The sequence below is a fragment of the Pygoscelis adeliae genome, unplaced genomic scaffold (assembly GCF_000699105.1).
Source record: "Pygoscelis adeliae isolate BGI_AS28 unplaced genomic scaffold, ASM69910v1 Scaffold14, whole genome shotgun sequence".
Classification (NCBI taxonomy): Eukaryota; Metazoa; Chordata; class Aves; order Sphenisciformes; family Spheniscidae; genus Pygoscelis; species Pygoscelis adeliae.
The window spans coordinates 3,804,826-3,817,930 of NW_008825109.1; the positions used below are offsets into that span (position 1 = coordinate 3,804,826).

The 13,105-nt window shown below is 41.6% G+C and overlaps 1 protein-coding gene across 1 annotated transcript in view; it reads left to right on the top strand.

Moving 5' to 3' along the window:
- The window catches only part of KATNAL1 (katanin p60 subunit A-like 1), a 32,735-nt gene extending 22,464 nt beyond the window's left edge, over positions 1 to 10,271 (top strand). The window contains exons 7-11 of the mRNA XM_009327742.1: positions 3,812 to 3,970; positions 4,881 to 5,007; positions 5,968 to 6,102; positions 8,426 to 8,552; positions 10,073 to 10,271. Coding sequence (XP_009326017.1) covers positions 3,812 to 3,970; positions 4,881 to 5,007; positions 5,968 to 6,102; positions 8,426 to 8,552; positions 10,073 to 10,271 — 747 coding nt within the window. The remainder of the gene's footprint in view (positions 1 to 3,811; positions 3,971 to 4,880; positions 5,008 to 5,967; positions 6,103 to 8,425; positions 8,553 to 10,072) is intronic.
- Positions 10,272 to 13,105: the final 2,834 nt, after the last annotated feature.

Consider the following 13,105-nt stretch of genomic DNA (forward strand, 5'->3'; position numbering starts at 1 on the left):
TCTTGTGTTACTAACACTTGCCCTGTCTTTTCCTGCTTGGTCCTTGTACTTCTCTGGCTTATACTTAGGTCTGACTCTCAAAGCTGTCCTCTTCCAGCCTGAGCCAGTCCTAGATCCCTGTTATTCTGCTTATTTACAAAACAAAAGCCTGTGGGAAGTGATGAGTGGAAGACTTGTCATTCTTGGGGCTTATGTCTACAGACAGTAAAGAGGGAAAGTCAGAAAGAGTGGGAACTGACGGCAGGAGCTCAGAGATTGCTGCTTGAGGGCTGTTCATGGAGATTTTAGTGAGTTGCAGGGGGACAGCCCAAACTTAGCCCCAGGCCTTTGGGGTTTAGAGTGCTTGTGGTCAGTACCAGTGGGCTTGAGGTTAACCTTAAGGTTAACTGAGCTATCAGCTTGGACGGAGTCTCGATACTGTGGGTTACAAGTGTAGGTGACATTTAGTGTCTTTTGAACAGCTGAATCTCTCTGTTTTCCTCTTGGCTTAGAGGAAGCTGATCCATACCCTTATTATAGACTACAGGGGCCCCGTCTGTCCGGTCTCAAAAACTTTTAAGGGAGAGAAGAGCTGCTATACTTTTTTTTTCACCTATTAACATGCCTAGAGGATGTAGTGGCCATCTGTCTGTAAGGCAGGTATCTCAGCAGACCGCAGGGAACATGAAGAGCGCCACTGGCCCTGTCTCCAAGTATTGTGGCAGTGGATAAAGAAACAACAGCCTGGTCTTTTAAAGAGTTACACACTCTGAGCAGTGTTGCCTCTGAAAACAAGGTGGTTGTAGACATGGAAAAAAATTCTAAGATTATTTCCTCTCTTCAGTCTGAAATGCAAATTGATTTCTGATGAGTCCATGAAAAGTCTTCATTGTTAGCCTTTTCCCTGGTGACTTGTGAAGCTGTAACTCTTCTGAATTTATTTTTCACACAGAACAGCAGGTATTTTCCCTACTGTTGACCTTTGACTGTGCTACAAGGATGAGAAGTTTTGAAGGAAAGCCTGTTTCTTGCAGTAATCAGTGCAGCAGCAGGCATTCGTTGAGCCTAGGCGTTCAGGACAATAATTCAGGGAAAAGGCAGCCAAATCTGGTTTTGGATGTTCAGACTCTCCTGAAAACAATTCCCAAGATAGCCCTCAGAGTTTGTGCCTGCAGAGGACAGTGCCTTGTGTGAAGGAGCCAGCTGTCTTCCCTGATTCAACACAGGTGCTGTGTATTTGCAGCCACGGGTTTCCGAGTGTCCACAGGCTTGCTCTTTCTTTTTCCCCAAACTGTTTTGTGCCAAGAAGGCCTGGTTGCTTGCTGTGCTTCCCACTGCTCTGCTAGTGATTGTTACAACAACAAGAAGTAACCCTGCAGTGATTTCATCAAAACACTTACTCCCTGTGGTGCATTTCAGCTTCTTATTGGAATACTTCGGATTTACAGAGCCTTAGAGGAAGAATAAAGAAGTCTTTGTGTTTGTCAAGGATTTTAACTAGTGAGTAAGTGGCAGCCTCCTAGTTTGCAGAGAGAAAGAGCAATTTGATCCTATGTGTTTCTGTTTGAAACCATGCACATCTTGTTTTGTTGAGAACTCAAGTTCTTTTTTTTTTTTTCCCCTTTTTTAACTGATATTTCTATTGTCTTTATCCCCAGAGAGCTTGGTTTTCCCCTGGCTTTACACCTGGTGTGGCTGCTTTGCACCTATGTTATACACATACAGAATGCCACCAGTATCGTGCTAAGTAATGCTCACTAATAGTTAGATAGGAGGTGCAAAGTGATGGGCTTTGATTTCGGCAGCGAGCGGCATGTGTAGCTGAAGCCAGAATTTGACCTTCCATAATAATGGAGGACCAAAGCAGTATCAAAAAATGACATTGGTCCCTTGTATCACCAGGTCCTGCAGTAAACAGAGTTTGTCAAACACAGGAGTCAAGTGTGATTTGAATTGAGGTGAAGCTTGTTTTAAAATATTAAATGAACACATTTGAAACTCAGAGAGAACAGTAAGTCATCTCTGACTTGCGTATCACAGGCTGAGTAATTTTCACCCAGTTACTCCAGGGTTGTACGTGCAATATTATTATAATATCAGTATGACTATGCAGCAACTCAAATCACAGTATATGTCTGAATGTTCATGGGGAGAAAAAGTCCATTTACTTTTTATGCTTGCTGCTCTGGAGCTTAGGAAACCTTGGACAGCCTGAGGAGTGACATTGGACTGTTAGCTGTATGGATGGAGTGTGAATGTTTCTAACTTAATTTACCAATGAATGTATGTTGAGCTTGCATTAGCTGGGTGTTAAATGGCAATAAAGGTATTAAGAGTTAATAGAAAATGGAGTACAGAGAGGCTACTGCTTTTGAATACTACATTTTTTAATAATTGCGTTCCCAGTTGATTTGTTTTTATAGATCTCTTCCATGTCATTCTTTGTGCTTTTTGAAGTAAATTTTTGTGAGGAACAGATGAAATCTAATTTGCTATGTGGCTTGCATTTAACAGATATTTTATTGCTGTGGCATTTTATGTAAGTTATTAATTGCAAAGCACATTATGATGTGCAATTCTTATTTGATTATCCTTGCAACACAGTACAACTTTACTTTAGGAAACTCTTGTTAGCATGTAATAAGATCTTGCAGTTGAGAGGGGAAAAAAACCCCAAGCTCCTTGAGCAGTACATTTTTATAGTGTCATGCTGAAAATCACAGTGCCTTATTCTAGTGCTGTACAGGGATGGAACAGTGTGTTGTCCCTCTCCAGCACTGCTGCTGAAAGGGTTGGAAAGACTATCCATAAAGATAAGTGTATTTAGAAATATTATCAAGAGCAATTAACCAGTCTCAGTGCTACAATCTTAACATGGGTCCTGAGAGCACTGCGTGTCTAGCTAAAAACCTGCTTGTGTAATGATGGGTAAATGTGCTGAGCTGCAGAGATGTGTGCTCCTTACTCTCTCTTTCAGACAGACCATAGATAGAAAGGCAGTCTGATGATGTGGATGCCAACCTGGGACTCAACAATTTTAGTTCAGTTTTCTAGTTTAAAGCTTTTTGAATAATCACCGAGGTTCATATTAGGCTTTTTGTGGGACTGAGCGGTAGTCCACATGAGCCACAGTTGCTCATCTGTGAAATAGAAATAGCGGTGCTCTTCTGCCATCCAACAGTGTGGTGAGGATGGTGCTTCATCCAGGAATTGCTGAGATGCAGTAGTATGGCTATAGAAGTACTGAGATGGAGAGATTAAACAGTATGACAAACCCTTGTTTTCAGCGAATGCTCTCGTTCATACCTATATGTAAAAATCAACCAGATTTGTATATACACATCATCAGGGTTTTTTGGCAAAATGTTTTTCTACAGAAGAATGCTCTACTGAGGGAACACAACTTTCTGCAAAAGTATTTTGGTTTCTGTGAAACTTTCTTCATGAAGGGGCCTTTGTTCCAAAATGAAGAATTCACTCTCTTCATCTGCATGTGCAGCCCCTCGTGAGTTGGGAAGGGCCTAAGTTCAAGTCCAGGCTCTGTCTGATTCAAAGCAAGGCTGTATCTGTTGTCTGCTTCCCAGGTGATAGGTGCAGCAGTAGTTACTGGCTTTTGTGATTCATACTCCAATGAAGTGGTAACAAGAATAAATCCCAGAGCACTTCCACACTGTTCTCAAAAGCAGGATTCTTGTCTTTTGTTTTCCACTGATTGCAATTATGTTATTAAACAATTACAATGCAGATCTTGGATCATACTGAGATGTAGTGTAGAGTACCAATTGCAAAGTTTCTTTATTTGTTTTTCATTACCTTTGTTTTCACCTTTCAGGGCGTGCTGATGGTTGGTCCTCCTGGCACTGGCAAAACAATGCTAGCGAAAGCTGTTGCTACAGAATGTGGAACAACATTCTTCAATGTGTCTTCCTCTACCCTGACGTCTAAATACAGGGGCGAGTCTGAGAAGCTGGTCCGCCTCTTGTTTGAAATGGTATGTCCTCAATGATGTGATCTGGGGATCACTAAGGTGAGAAGGGACATCTCCCTTGGTTTCCTGCCCCTCTAGCAGCATGTTGGAAGCATGGAGTTCATTGCGTTGGCACCCCCTCAACCAGATAGAAAAGCACAGTCTCTGTGTTTCTGTCCTTTTCTGGTATGTCGTTGAGGATTAAGAAGGAAATGGTTCATCACCCATGTTTAGGATAGCGTTTTCCAGACTAGATGTAGAGTCATGACCTTGACAGAAATTCAGTTCTTACTCGATTATGGGATAAGCCCATAGGAAGTAGATTTGAAATTGGAAGGGGTTGGGAACTGTTATTCTAGAAGCAATACATGTTTTAGTTCTGTTTCTGTTCTGAATGCTGGACACAAGCCTCTCAGTGAAGTTTTGGGTGCGGTCCATCACGCGGGGTATGTGAAGGGCATGCCCATGTGGACCTACACTGAAGGGTCATTCATCTCTTTGGGATCCTCGCTGCACTTCTACTATTAAAGTTAATAAAACTTTATTATTAAAATATTAAAATAAAGTTTAACACTCAGTTAAAACCTGTCTCTGTTGAGACAGGCTGAGCTCCCTTCGGTTCCCTGGGCTTTCCCCTCACCGCAGAAAAACCTGGACGTGAAAAACTGCCTGTATTTTGATTGTATTCCTTTTTGCCCTTTGCAAGACTAGTTGCTGAGGAAAACCAACCAACGCTGAACAACCCCTGACTTGAGGAGTACTATTTAAACTTAACCGTATGCCAGGCAGTTTGCAAATCAAGGTCTTGAATTATTTTCTTGTGACAGGCAGGGAAGATATGTATGTAGTATGTCTAGTGGGACTGGTTCGTGGTCTGATGAGGGCCTGTGCTTGCTGCTGTAGCCTTAATAGTGATGTTTTCATTTGAATAAAGGCGAGGTTTTATGCTCCAACAACAATCTTCATTGATGAGATAGATTCCATCTGCAGCCGCAGAGGCACGTCCGACGAACATGAGGCGAGTCGCAGAGTCAAGTCAGAGCTGCTTGTGCAAATGGACGGTAACAAGTGTTTAGATCCGAGTTTGGGGCTGGGGTGCTGTTTCTTTACAGGTGGGAATGTCAGAACTTGAGCAATCTGGAAAACCTGGCTTTATGGATGGGGGGAAAAATACGGCAGAATTTGAGAGTAGTGTATTTTTGGAGTGTTCAAAGGCAGATGACTGAAAAGGGTGTTCTGCTTTATTTTTTCTAAAATGGCCATTTTGATGGTAAATTGAAAACTCGTATTTAAGTGACACAGACACTAGGAGAAGCAGATAATGGAGATTTGTACAGTTTAATACAGGTCTTTAATTTTGGTGCAATTTAAACAAATTTCTCCCCTTTGCTAGAGTCTCCAGCGCAGGAACCCCATTGCGAGATCTGATTTTGCTGTATTCTGTGGCGGCAGCTAATATTACCCTTTTAGTCAGATTTAGTACCTGTTCTGTGCAGGTGCACATAACGAGGATGACCATCTGAGGAATATTGTATGACGTAGTGGTTTGATAACCACCGCTGTATTGCAGTTGTTGTTACTGTTTGTAATGTCCTCAAATGCGCAGGTTCATTGTCATAAACTCAGGGTAGGCAACTTTTTGCCCCAAAGTGATAATTTCTTTGCAGTCTTCATTTGGGAGGCCAAGGAGTGATTCCTGTTTCTTCTATGGCCAGATTTGACAGAGATAGCACTTTCGGTGGGACTAGTAGGGCTACACTCACATATGACTGTTATTAGCACTGTCAAAAAAAGCCCTCCCCTGACTGAGCAAAAGAATGAACTGCCCCCTTCTCTGCGACAGTGATGGTCTTGTCACACCTAAGCTATGCGAAGTTTGGAAAGCAGCACTAGGACGACATAGAGCTGTTGCTTAGCTTTGTCTAGGCTTTTGCAATGTGTGTGTGTGCAGTGTTTCTTAGCAAGCATCTCAATCAATAAGAGCTGTGGATCGAAACTGCTCTAAACTGTTGTGCTTGAAGGGGTAGGTGGTGCTCTGGAAAATGATGACCCTTCCAAGATGGTTATGGTATTAGCAGCTACAAATTTTCCCTGGGATATCGATGAAGCTCTCCGACGGAGACTGGAGAAGAGGATTTATATACCTTTGCCCACAGGTATGTTTGCTATGAGCATTTTCCTTGAAAATGGCCTTTGCAAGACAAGCTTAGGGCTACTGCAGGACTGTTGGGTTTGGGACGAATCTTGATGTTTTTCTGATGAGCAGTGAAATTCAGGGGTTAATCATTTGGCTGGGTCGCTTTATTTTTAAAGAGAGTGAGGGGAAAAAGAAATACTACTTGCTTGGGGGCTTAACAACGAAGAGCTGCGGCATTTCATTGCAAGCCCATTGATGGGTTCGTACATTTTGAAACACAGTTAGTTTTAACGAGCCTGGAATTATTTTAAATGTTTGTCAATCCTTGAGTGATCATCAAAGGCAGCCTTCGGACATGTTCAGAAATATTGCAAACGCACTCTGTGCCCTTGCAGACAAATGCAAAGAAGTGGATCCACAAATTTTCACTTACAGGCTTAGTTCATTGTATATCACTGCTTGCTCGCCTTTATGACTGTGCTTTGAGTCACTCGGAATGCAGCAGGCTGATTGCTTTCCTGCCCTAAGACATCTCGGCTTGTATTGTCTTTCCTAGCTGTCATTCACCTGTCCTATTAATTTTGAGATTCCTATCACTTGAAGTTTGCATAGCTTCGTTTCTTCTTGGTACGGTGGATGCCTCATCTCCCTGCATGAGCACTCAAGATAACAAGATGCGTGTTCATGGTGACAGCAGTTGTGATTGAGTTTAGCAGGTATAAGGACACTTAATAGTTCTACAGCTTGTCTTTGCAGCTCACAGGCGGTAACAGCTCCTAACAGGATGCCTGTCTTTATGACCAATTAGTTTAAAATCCTATTGGCTCTTGTTCTTGTTTCTAATTAAACCAGATTGGTTTTTGACACAGTGTATTACACCCTGGACAACATACGAGATGTGCTCCAGTTTTATTTCCAATCTTATGTTCTGTTGCATCTATTCTGTAAATAAGAACGTTGAGCTGTTCTGGGCAAGTCTACGTGATGCATTTATAACTGTGCTGTGTGATTGGATGTGGTCATGCATTTTAATTGAAAAAGTGATATATGTCATATATACACACCTGTGTATTGTGGAATTTGATGCAAGTATATATTCTGCCGTGTTTCATTTTCAAAATACTGCAAGGGCTTGCTTAGCCCCATAGCAAAGATTAGAAGAATGTTCTCTGATACAGGACGCTCTCTGCAGGCATGCTGTATGTACATTGTGCTCTGTAAATCATAAATCCCCATTTTATAGCTAGTGCCAGTTGTGTGTGATTGATAACTCTATATTCTTGAGAGTTCTGCAAAGCACACAAAACCAGCAGCTTTAGACAAGCTTTCTAATTTCTTTTATATTTCCCCTCCCCCCTTCTTTAATTAGGGACATCAATGAATAAAACATAAGTGTGGACATTTCCTTAAGACTTTTAGCCTTTCCTACTGCTATTTCTTCTGTTGTGGTTGTCCTCTTTTCTAGGTCATAAAAATTGGTCACTGTGGAAATAACGATGCTGAGCTGGTATATTTTTCTGTACAGTAAAAGCCAGGAAAGCATTCGTCCGCTTCTTTACCACCCTTATGCAGAGTAACACTGAGGCCTAAGCTGTCAAATGTGAATTGCCTCTTATAAGCCTAGGCTGCTTAACGTATGTACCCAAATGCACATATGCACATGCCCTCTACAAGAAAAATGGTTAATTGGCTGCATAAGTGCTCATTTGCGCAGCTGGTTATCACTGTGTGCACACTGCATCTAGGTCTGAAAGTGGGATACCAGGACATTTGTATTGTAAATATATTAATATGTTTACTGTATTAATGTATTAATGTATCTGTTTTCTATCAGGCTTCAGCAGCTTTCTTGGGTCCCAACTGAGTAAAGTGCTTAAACATATGCTTAAAGTTCAGCCTGTTGTTAAGGGGTTTGTGCTGTCTGAAGCTCTGTTAATAGAATCCTCGTTGTGGTTCTAATGAAACTTTGTGAATAATATGTAATCAAACACTTGAACAGCAAGTGAATCCAAAGGGGTGTGAGAAGCAGCAGACATTTGTAGGATTGTGCTTTTGTGCCCTTGGGCAGTATGTGACCAAATGCTTTGTCACCTGAGACGTAACAGACATTTTTTAATGACGTTTGACTTTGGAAAATGTCTCAAGAGTATGCTGGTTTAATATAATACTTTTAACCGTATACTTCACTGTATTTGATTGCACGCTTTACAATGTTTTGTTCTGTCTCTTTTCTTATGTTAAACCCTTTTGTTTGCACTTTTCACTGAAAAATCTAAGTTGTGTTTATTTCTTCTTTTAATGTTACTCTTGCAAGTCTTCAAACAAGTATTTTTATGTTGTAGCAAAAGGCAGAGCGGAACTACTTAAGATTAATCTTCGGGAAGTAGAACTGGATCCTGATATCAGCCTTGAAGAAATTGCTGAGAAGATTGAAGGCTATTCTGGTGCTGACATCACTAATGTTTGCAGGTACCTCACCCCCCTTAATTTGCAAATAAAACTGCGTGGAGAGTCATCATTTACATTATGTGATAAAAGGCAATACCGACTACAGCTGAAGCCATGCTAACAGTGACTATGTTTGAGGCCCAAATCTCTTTACTGGAACCATGTGTTACTGTCATGTGGAGCAGTCTAAAGACCATGAAGGCTTTGTATGTACGTGATTAAGTTTTCTTGGCTCTGAAGAGAAAAAAAAATGTCTGAGCAAATCTCATGTTACCATTGTCTGCATTTACTGAATATTTGTTAACATAGTGCAAAACAGGTTTGGATTTTTTTTTTTTTTTTTTTTTAAATCCCGTGAGTTTAAGAGCTAGAATTTTGCGATGCAAAGGAACTTTTCACAGAATACGTCTTTGGGGCTTCTATATGCTGTATGTTTGGTCAGCCCCCAGCGCAGCACGGTCTTGGTTTCTGCCTGAATCTTTTAGGTGCAAGCGTGATACAGATAGTTTATAGCATTAGTATTGAATTTATTTCCATCCTGTTCCCACAATTTGTTTCATTTTTTGACAAATGAAGCTTTTCTGGTGGAGGATAGGTATTTGGAAAAACTTATTGGTAGGAAGTCTGCGTCCCTTACGACGTTAGGATCCCTGCCAAGAGAAACTGATTCTTTAAGAACATGGCTTGGGATTTTTTTCTTCCCCTGCTGCTTTGCTGAAATTGTGAAATGACTCCATGGTTTTGAAAACTTTGGTGTGTGTCACGCAGTGCAATAGTTAAATTACCTGTTCTCCCTGAGGCCTGTGTTATCCCTTGCTGGGAAAAACCTGGGGAAAGAGAAAATGTAATTTCAGACTGCATGTGGGCTGTGGTGTGAGAAATGAGCAGTGTTCTCCGTGCCAGTGGACCACACTGGCAGCATCTGAGCTGGGGAGGAGTCGTGGAGCAGGTAGAGCGTGAGGAGCCATGGGCACCGATGGCCTCAGCCCCGCAGGGCCACGTGAAGCTAGTGTCTGATGCCTCCTGCTCTGCCCTTTACAGATTCAGGTGCTATGTACGAGCAGGCAATAGAGCTGGGCTGCCCTCCGAACACTTGCTGACTGTCCTTTTGGGCTACACGGTGGAGAGAAGGTTGAAATCTAAGGGGATGGGGGTGCAAAATCCAGACTACTTGGAAAGAAAAAAAAAAAGTCCGTGAGTGCAATTCCTCTCCCACCCTGCCCTTTCCTGCACTGAAGTTGTAAAATTTCATCTCTATGAATCATTGTAAAAGGTTTTCAGTTTTATAGTTTTAATTATCTCTGCACATTTACCATATGCTTAAATGAGTTTTGGTGCCAATGCATTCTTTATGTTGAATTAATGTAGTGATCTGGGTACATGGAAGCTAAGAAAGATGTGAACCGCATCTTCTATGGTAAATAAATGCTCTCTTAAGTGTTCCTGCCAGTGGTTTCTAGCAAGAGAATACAATCAAAATTCATAGGCTTACAGCACATGCTGCTAGCAATTAGCTCCCATACATTGTCCTGTATTTCCAGGGATGCCTCTTTAATGGCAATGAGACGACGTATTAACGGCTTAACTCCGGAAGAGATTCGTGCACTTTCTAAAGAGGAGCTTCAGATGCCGGTTACCAAGGGAGACTTTGAGCTGGCTCTGAAGAAAATCTCCAAATCTGTTTCTGCTGCAGACCTGGAGAAGTATGAAAAATGGATGGTGGAGTTTGGATCTGCTTAATCTCAGTGACAGCTCTCCTTTGCTAGAGTTTTATGGCTTTTGTTGTTTTCACTTGCAAAATGAGTTAGAAATCTTTTTAAAGGTTTACTAAAAGGTCTGCCTCTGCCCCCATCCCACCCCCTTCTGGTGACAAGATCTTTTAAACTCCATTTGCCTTTAAAGGGAATGAACACAATAATGAGCTGATACTGTAAAAGATATTTTATCTCTGAAATAGTAAAATAAGACAAACAGGAAGGGAAAAATTATACTTGTGAGGATAATCTTTTTATTTTTCCAATGAAAGAGCAGTGTTACTTAACCTCCTCATAGTCATCTTTCATGGCTCGAGTCAATAAATCAGCTGGGGGATGTGACTCCAGAGGAGCTAACGAGAGCTCGCTGTACCCCCTGCACTTAAGTGCTACATTTCTGTTGAGCTGCTGACTCTGCGTCCCTTGAATGTGGCATCGAAGTTACTGTTCTCTCTCTCTCTGCTCGGATATTCGGAGCAAAGCCTATGGATTAATTGGCATTACACAGAGGAAATGAGGATCAGTTTTCCATCAAGACATGGGCTCGGCTCTCCTCTCATGTACACCCATTTGGAATTGATGTCACTTCAGACTGGATTGATGTTACCTGTGATGACTTCTGATGGAGATGAGAGGAAAAGAAAAGGGCCTTGATTGCTCTCAGTCCAGTTTATGCTTGATCACTGAACACAGTTTGTACCAATTTGACCAGTAGACACTTTGACTGAAGTTACATCTTGCACTTTTATGCTTATGTATCATCCTATACTTTATGCTGTCTAGATATTATTATTATTACTATTATTATTTAAGTACCAAGAGTTTAATACAGTAAAGACACTAATATCAAGGCTGTCTTTAAAATGGAAGGCTGTCCTTAAAACACGTGGCTGTGGACTTCCACTGCTTCTGATTAGAGATGAACTCTTTCCTAGCTTTACTAGGCAATGGAATTTGCACCTGTTTATGTTGTAGAACTGTTCACGCTTAATTTTCTTTTTAATGAAGATTTCTTAAAAATGTATAAATATTATTGATGTAGGGGAAATTAATTTGTACTATCTCATTTATGTTCTTATCTGTTTCTTCCCTTCCCACGTACAAGTGCAGGGATGAGAAGGGTTGGGTTATAAACTCTAGCATGAGAAATCCTCTCTCTAGAGTATAACTGTCATGCTGACTATATGAGCTTTTCACAGACTCGGGCTGCGAGTCTGACATATGAAGGTTTCCCGTGCTAGGAATGAGAAGGAGAGGTTAAATTTACAGAGGAATATGCAAGCTCTCAAATTTTTGGTGATTTTGTGAGCTAGGCGGGTGCAAGTTGCTGTGCGGTTCGGTAGGTATTCTGCCCTTCAGCTCTCTGCTGAGACTCCTAGTGGCACAGCCAGATGGGGCAAACTGGAGTAAGAAACAGATAACATCTCCTCTTGAATGCGAATGTATCCTTATTTGCTCCTTTTTGCGAGTTCTTGGAAGTTCCCAATAATGTCAGTAATTCAGCACACTGGTCTCTTGGGCCATGACATGTGAACCACTAAGGCAAATGCTGCTCAAGCTTGTCTACTGTTCAATAGCAAGGGCTGTCAGGATACGTGCATGACAGCTCTGCAGCTTCTATCTGATTATGTGAGCGACTTTTAAAGCTGTTTTACCATTGCTGTTTTGTCCGTCTGTATTCCTTTTTCTTTCTTTGTATGTGAAGACCACATCTTGGATTGATCCTGTCATTTTAAAGGGCTGTCCCGATTTGCATGGAGGAACCCCATGGAGGTTCTGTCAGTCTTGCATTTGACATGAAACTCAAGTCAGGGCTTTAGAAGCATGTTTCCATGTGGCACTCCAGAAAAATACCTTCTAGGGCTCCCAGACTGGTTGAGATACAGCTGCTGTTGATATCTTTCGAAGGACAGAGCATCTCCACTGGCTAGCTTTAGGCCTTGTTATACTCCTGGACAGGGAGGTTAGTGCAGAAAAAACATCAGCTTTTACCCTCTTCACCTACAGGGAGAATAAAAGCTCCAGTTGCTTCTTTCCTGGCTGGTTTGTACTAACTGCACAGTAGAGTTCTTGGGATTCACCGTACCTGCGGCTGTCAGACTAAAAGGAACAGTTCTCTCTGCATTGGAAGATGAGCAAGTGGAAGCCGTGTTGACTCTTTATAACTTTTGGATAAATTCCTACCAAGGCTAGTCTGTTCCTCCCAGGGAATAACTGGACTTCATAGAGAGAAAGCTTTGAAAGCATTGCTACAGTCTGTCATTTCTTCCTTACGAAAGCTGTAGGCTGCTGCCTTTACTCTTTTTTTTTTGTTTGTTTATTTGTTTTACTGTAGTAGAAATTAGTAAAGCCATGCAAATCTTTTGTGGCCAATGACAGATTAGCACTTCAGGGTCTCTCACTAGAGAGGCCATTGCTGCTTGAGGAGCTTGGGCAAGATCTAGAAGGGAATAGACATGAATGCCAGTAACTTACCCTGTTCAGCTGCCCAAGAGCAGTGCTGGGATTCAGCAGTTGCTGCTTAGAAAGGTCTAAGTACCAGTTTTCTCAGTTTCGTATTGCAAGCAGCAGTGCCCTTCCTACTGATGAAAGCACAGCATTTAGCAAACATGTCGTTCCTTAGCTCTTTGATGAACCTTCTACCTTAAGGCATTAAACTTCCCTCTTGGATGTTAATCAAAATTCACTGTACTGGGCATTCCCTCTAGTAGGAATTACTCAGGTGCTGTGGTCTTTTTCTCTAAAGGTCATGATTTCTACCCCAAATATGTTTTTCCTGTACAGGTCCATTAATCCTTTGCTGCTGCAGAACAGAAAAGT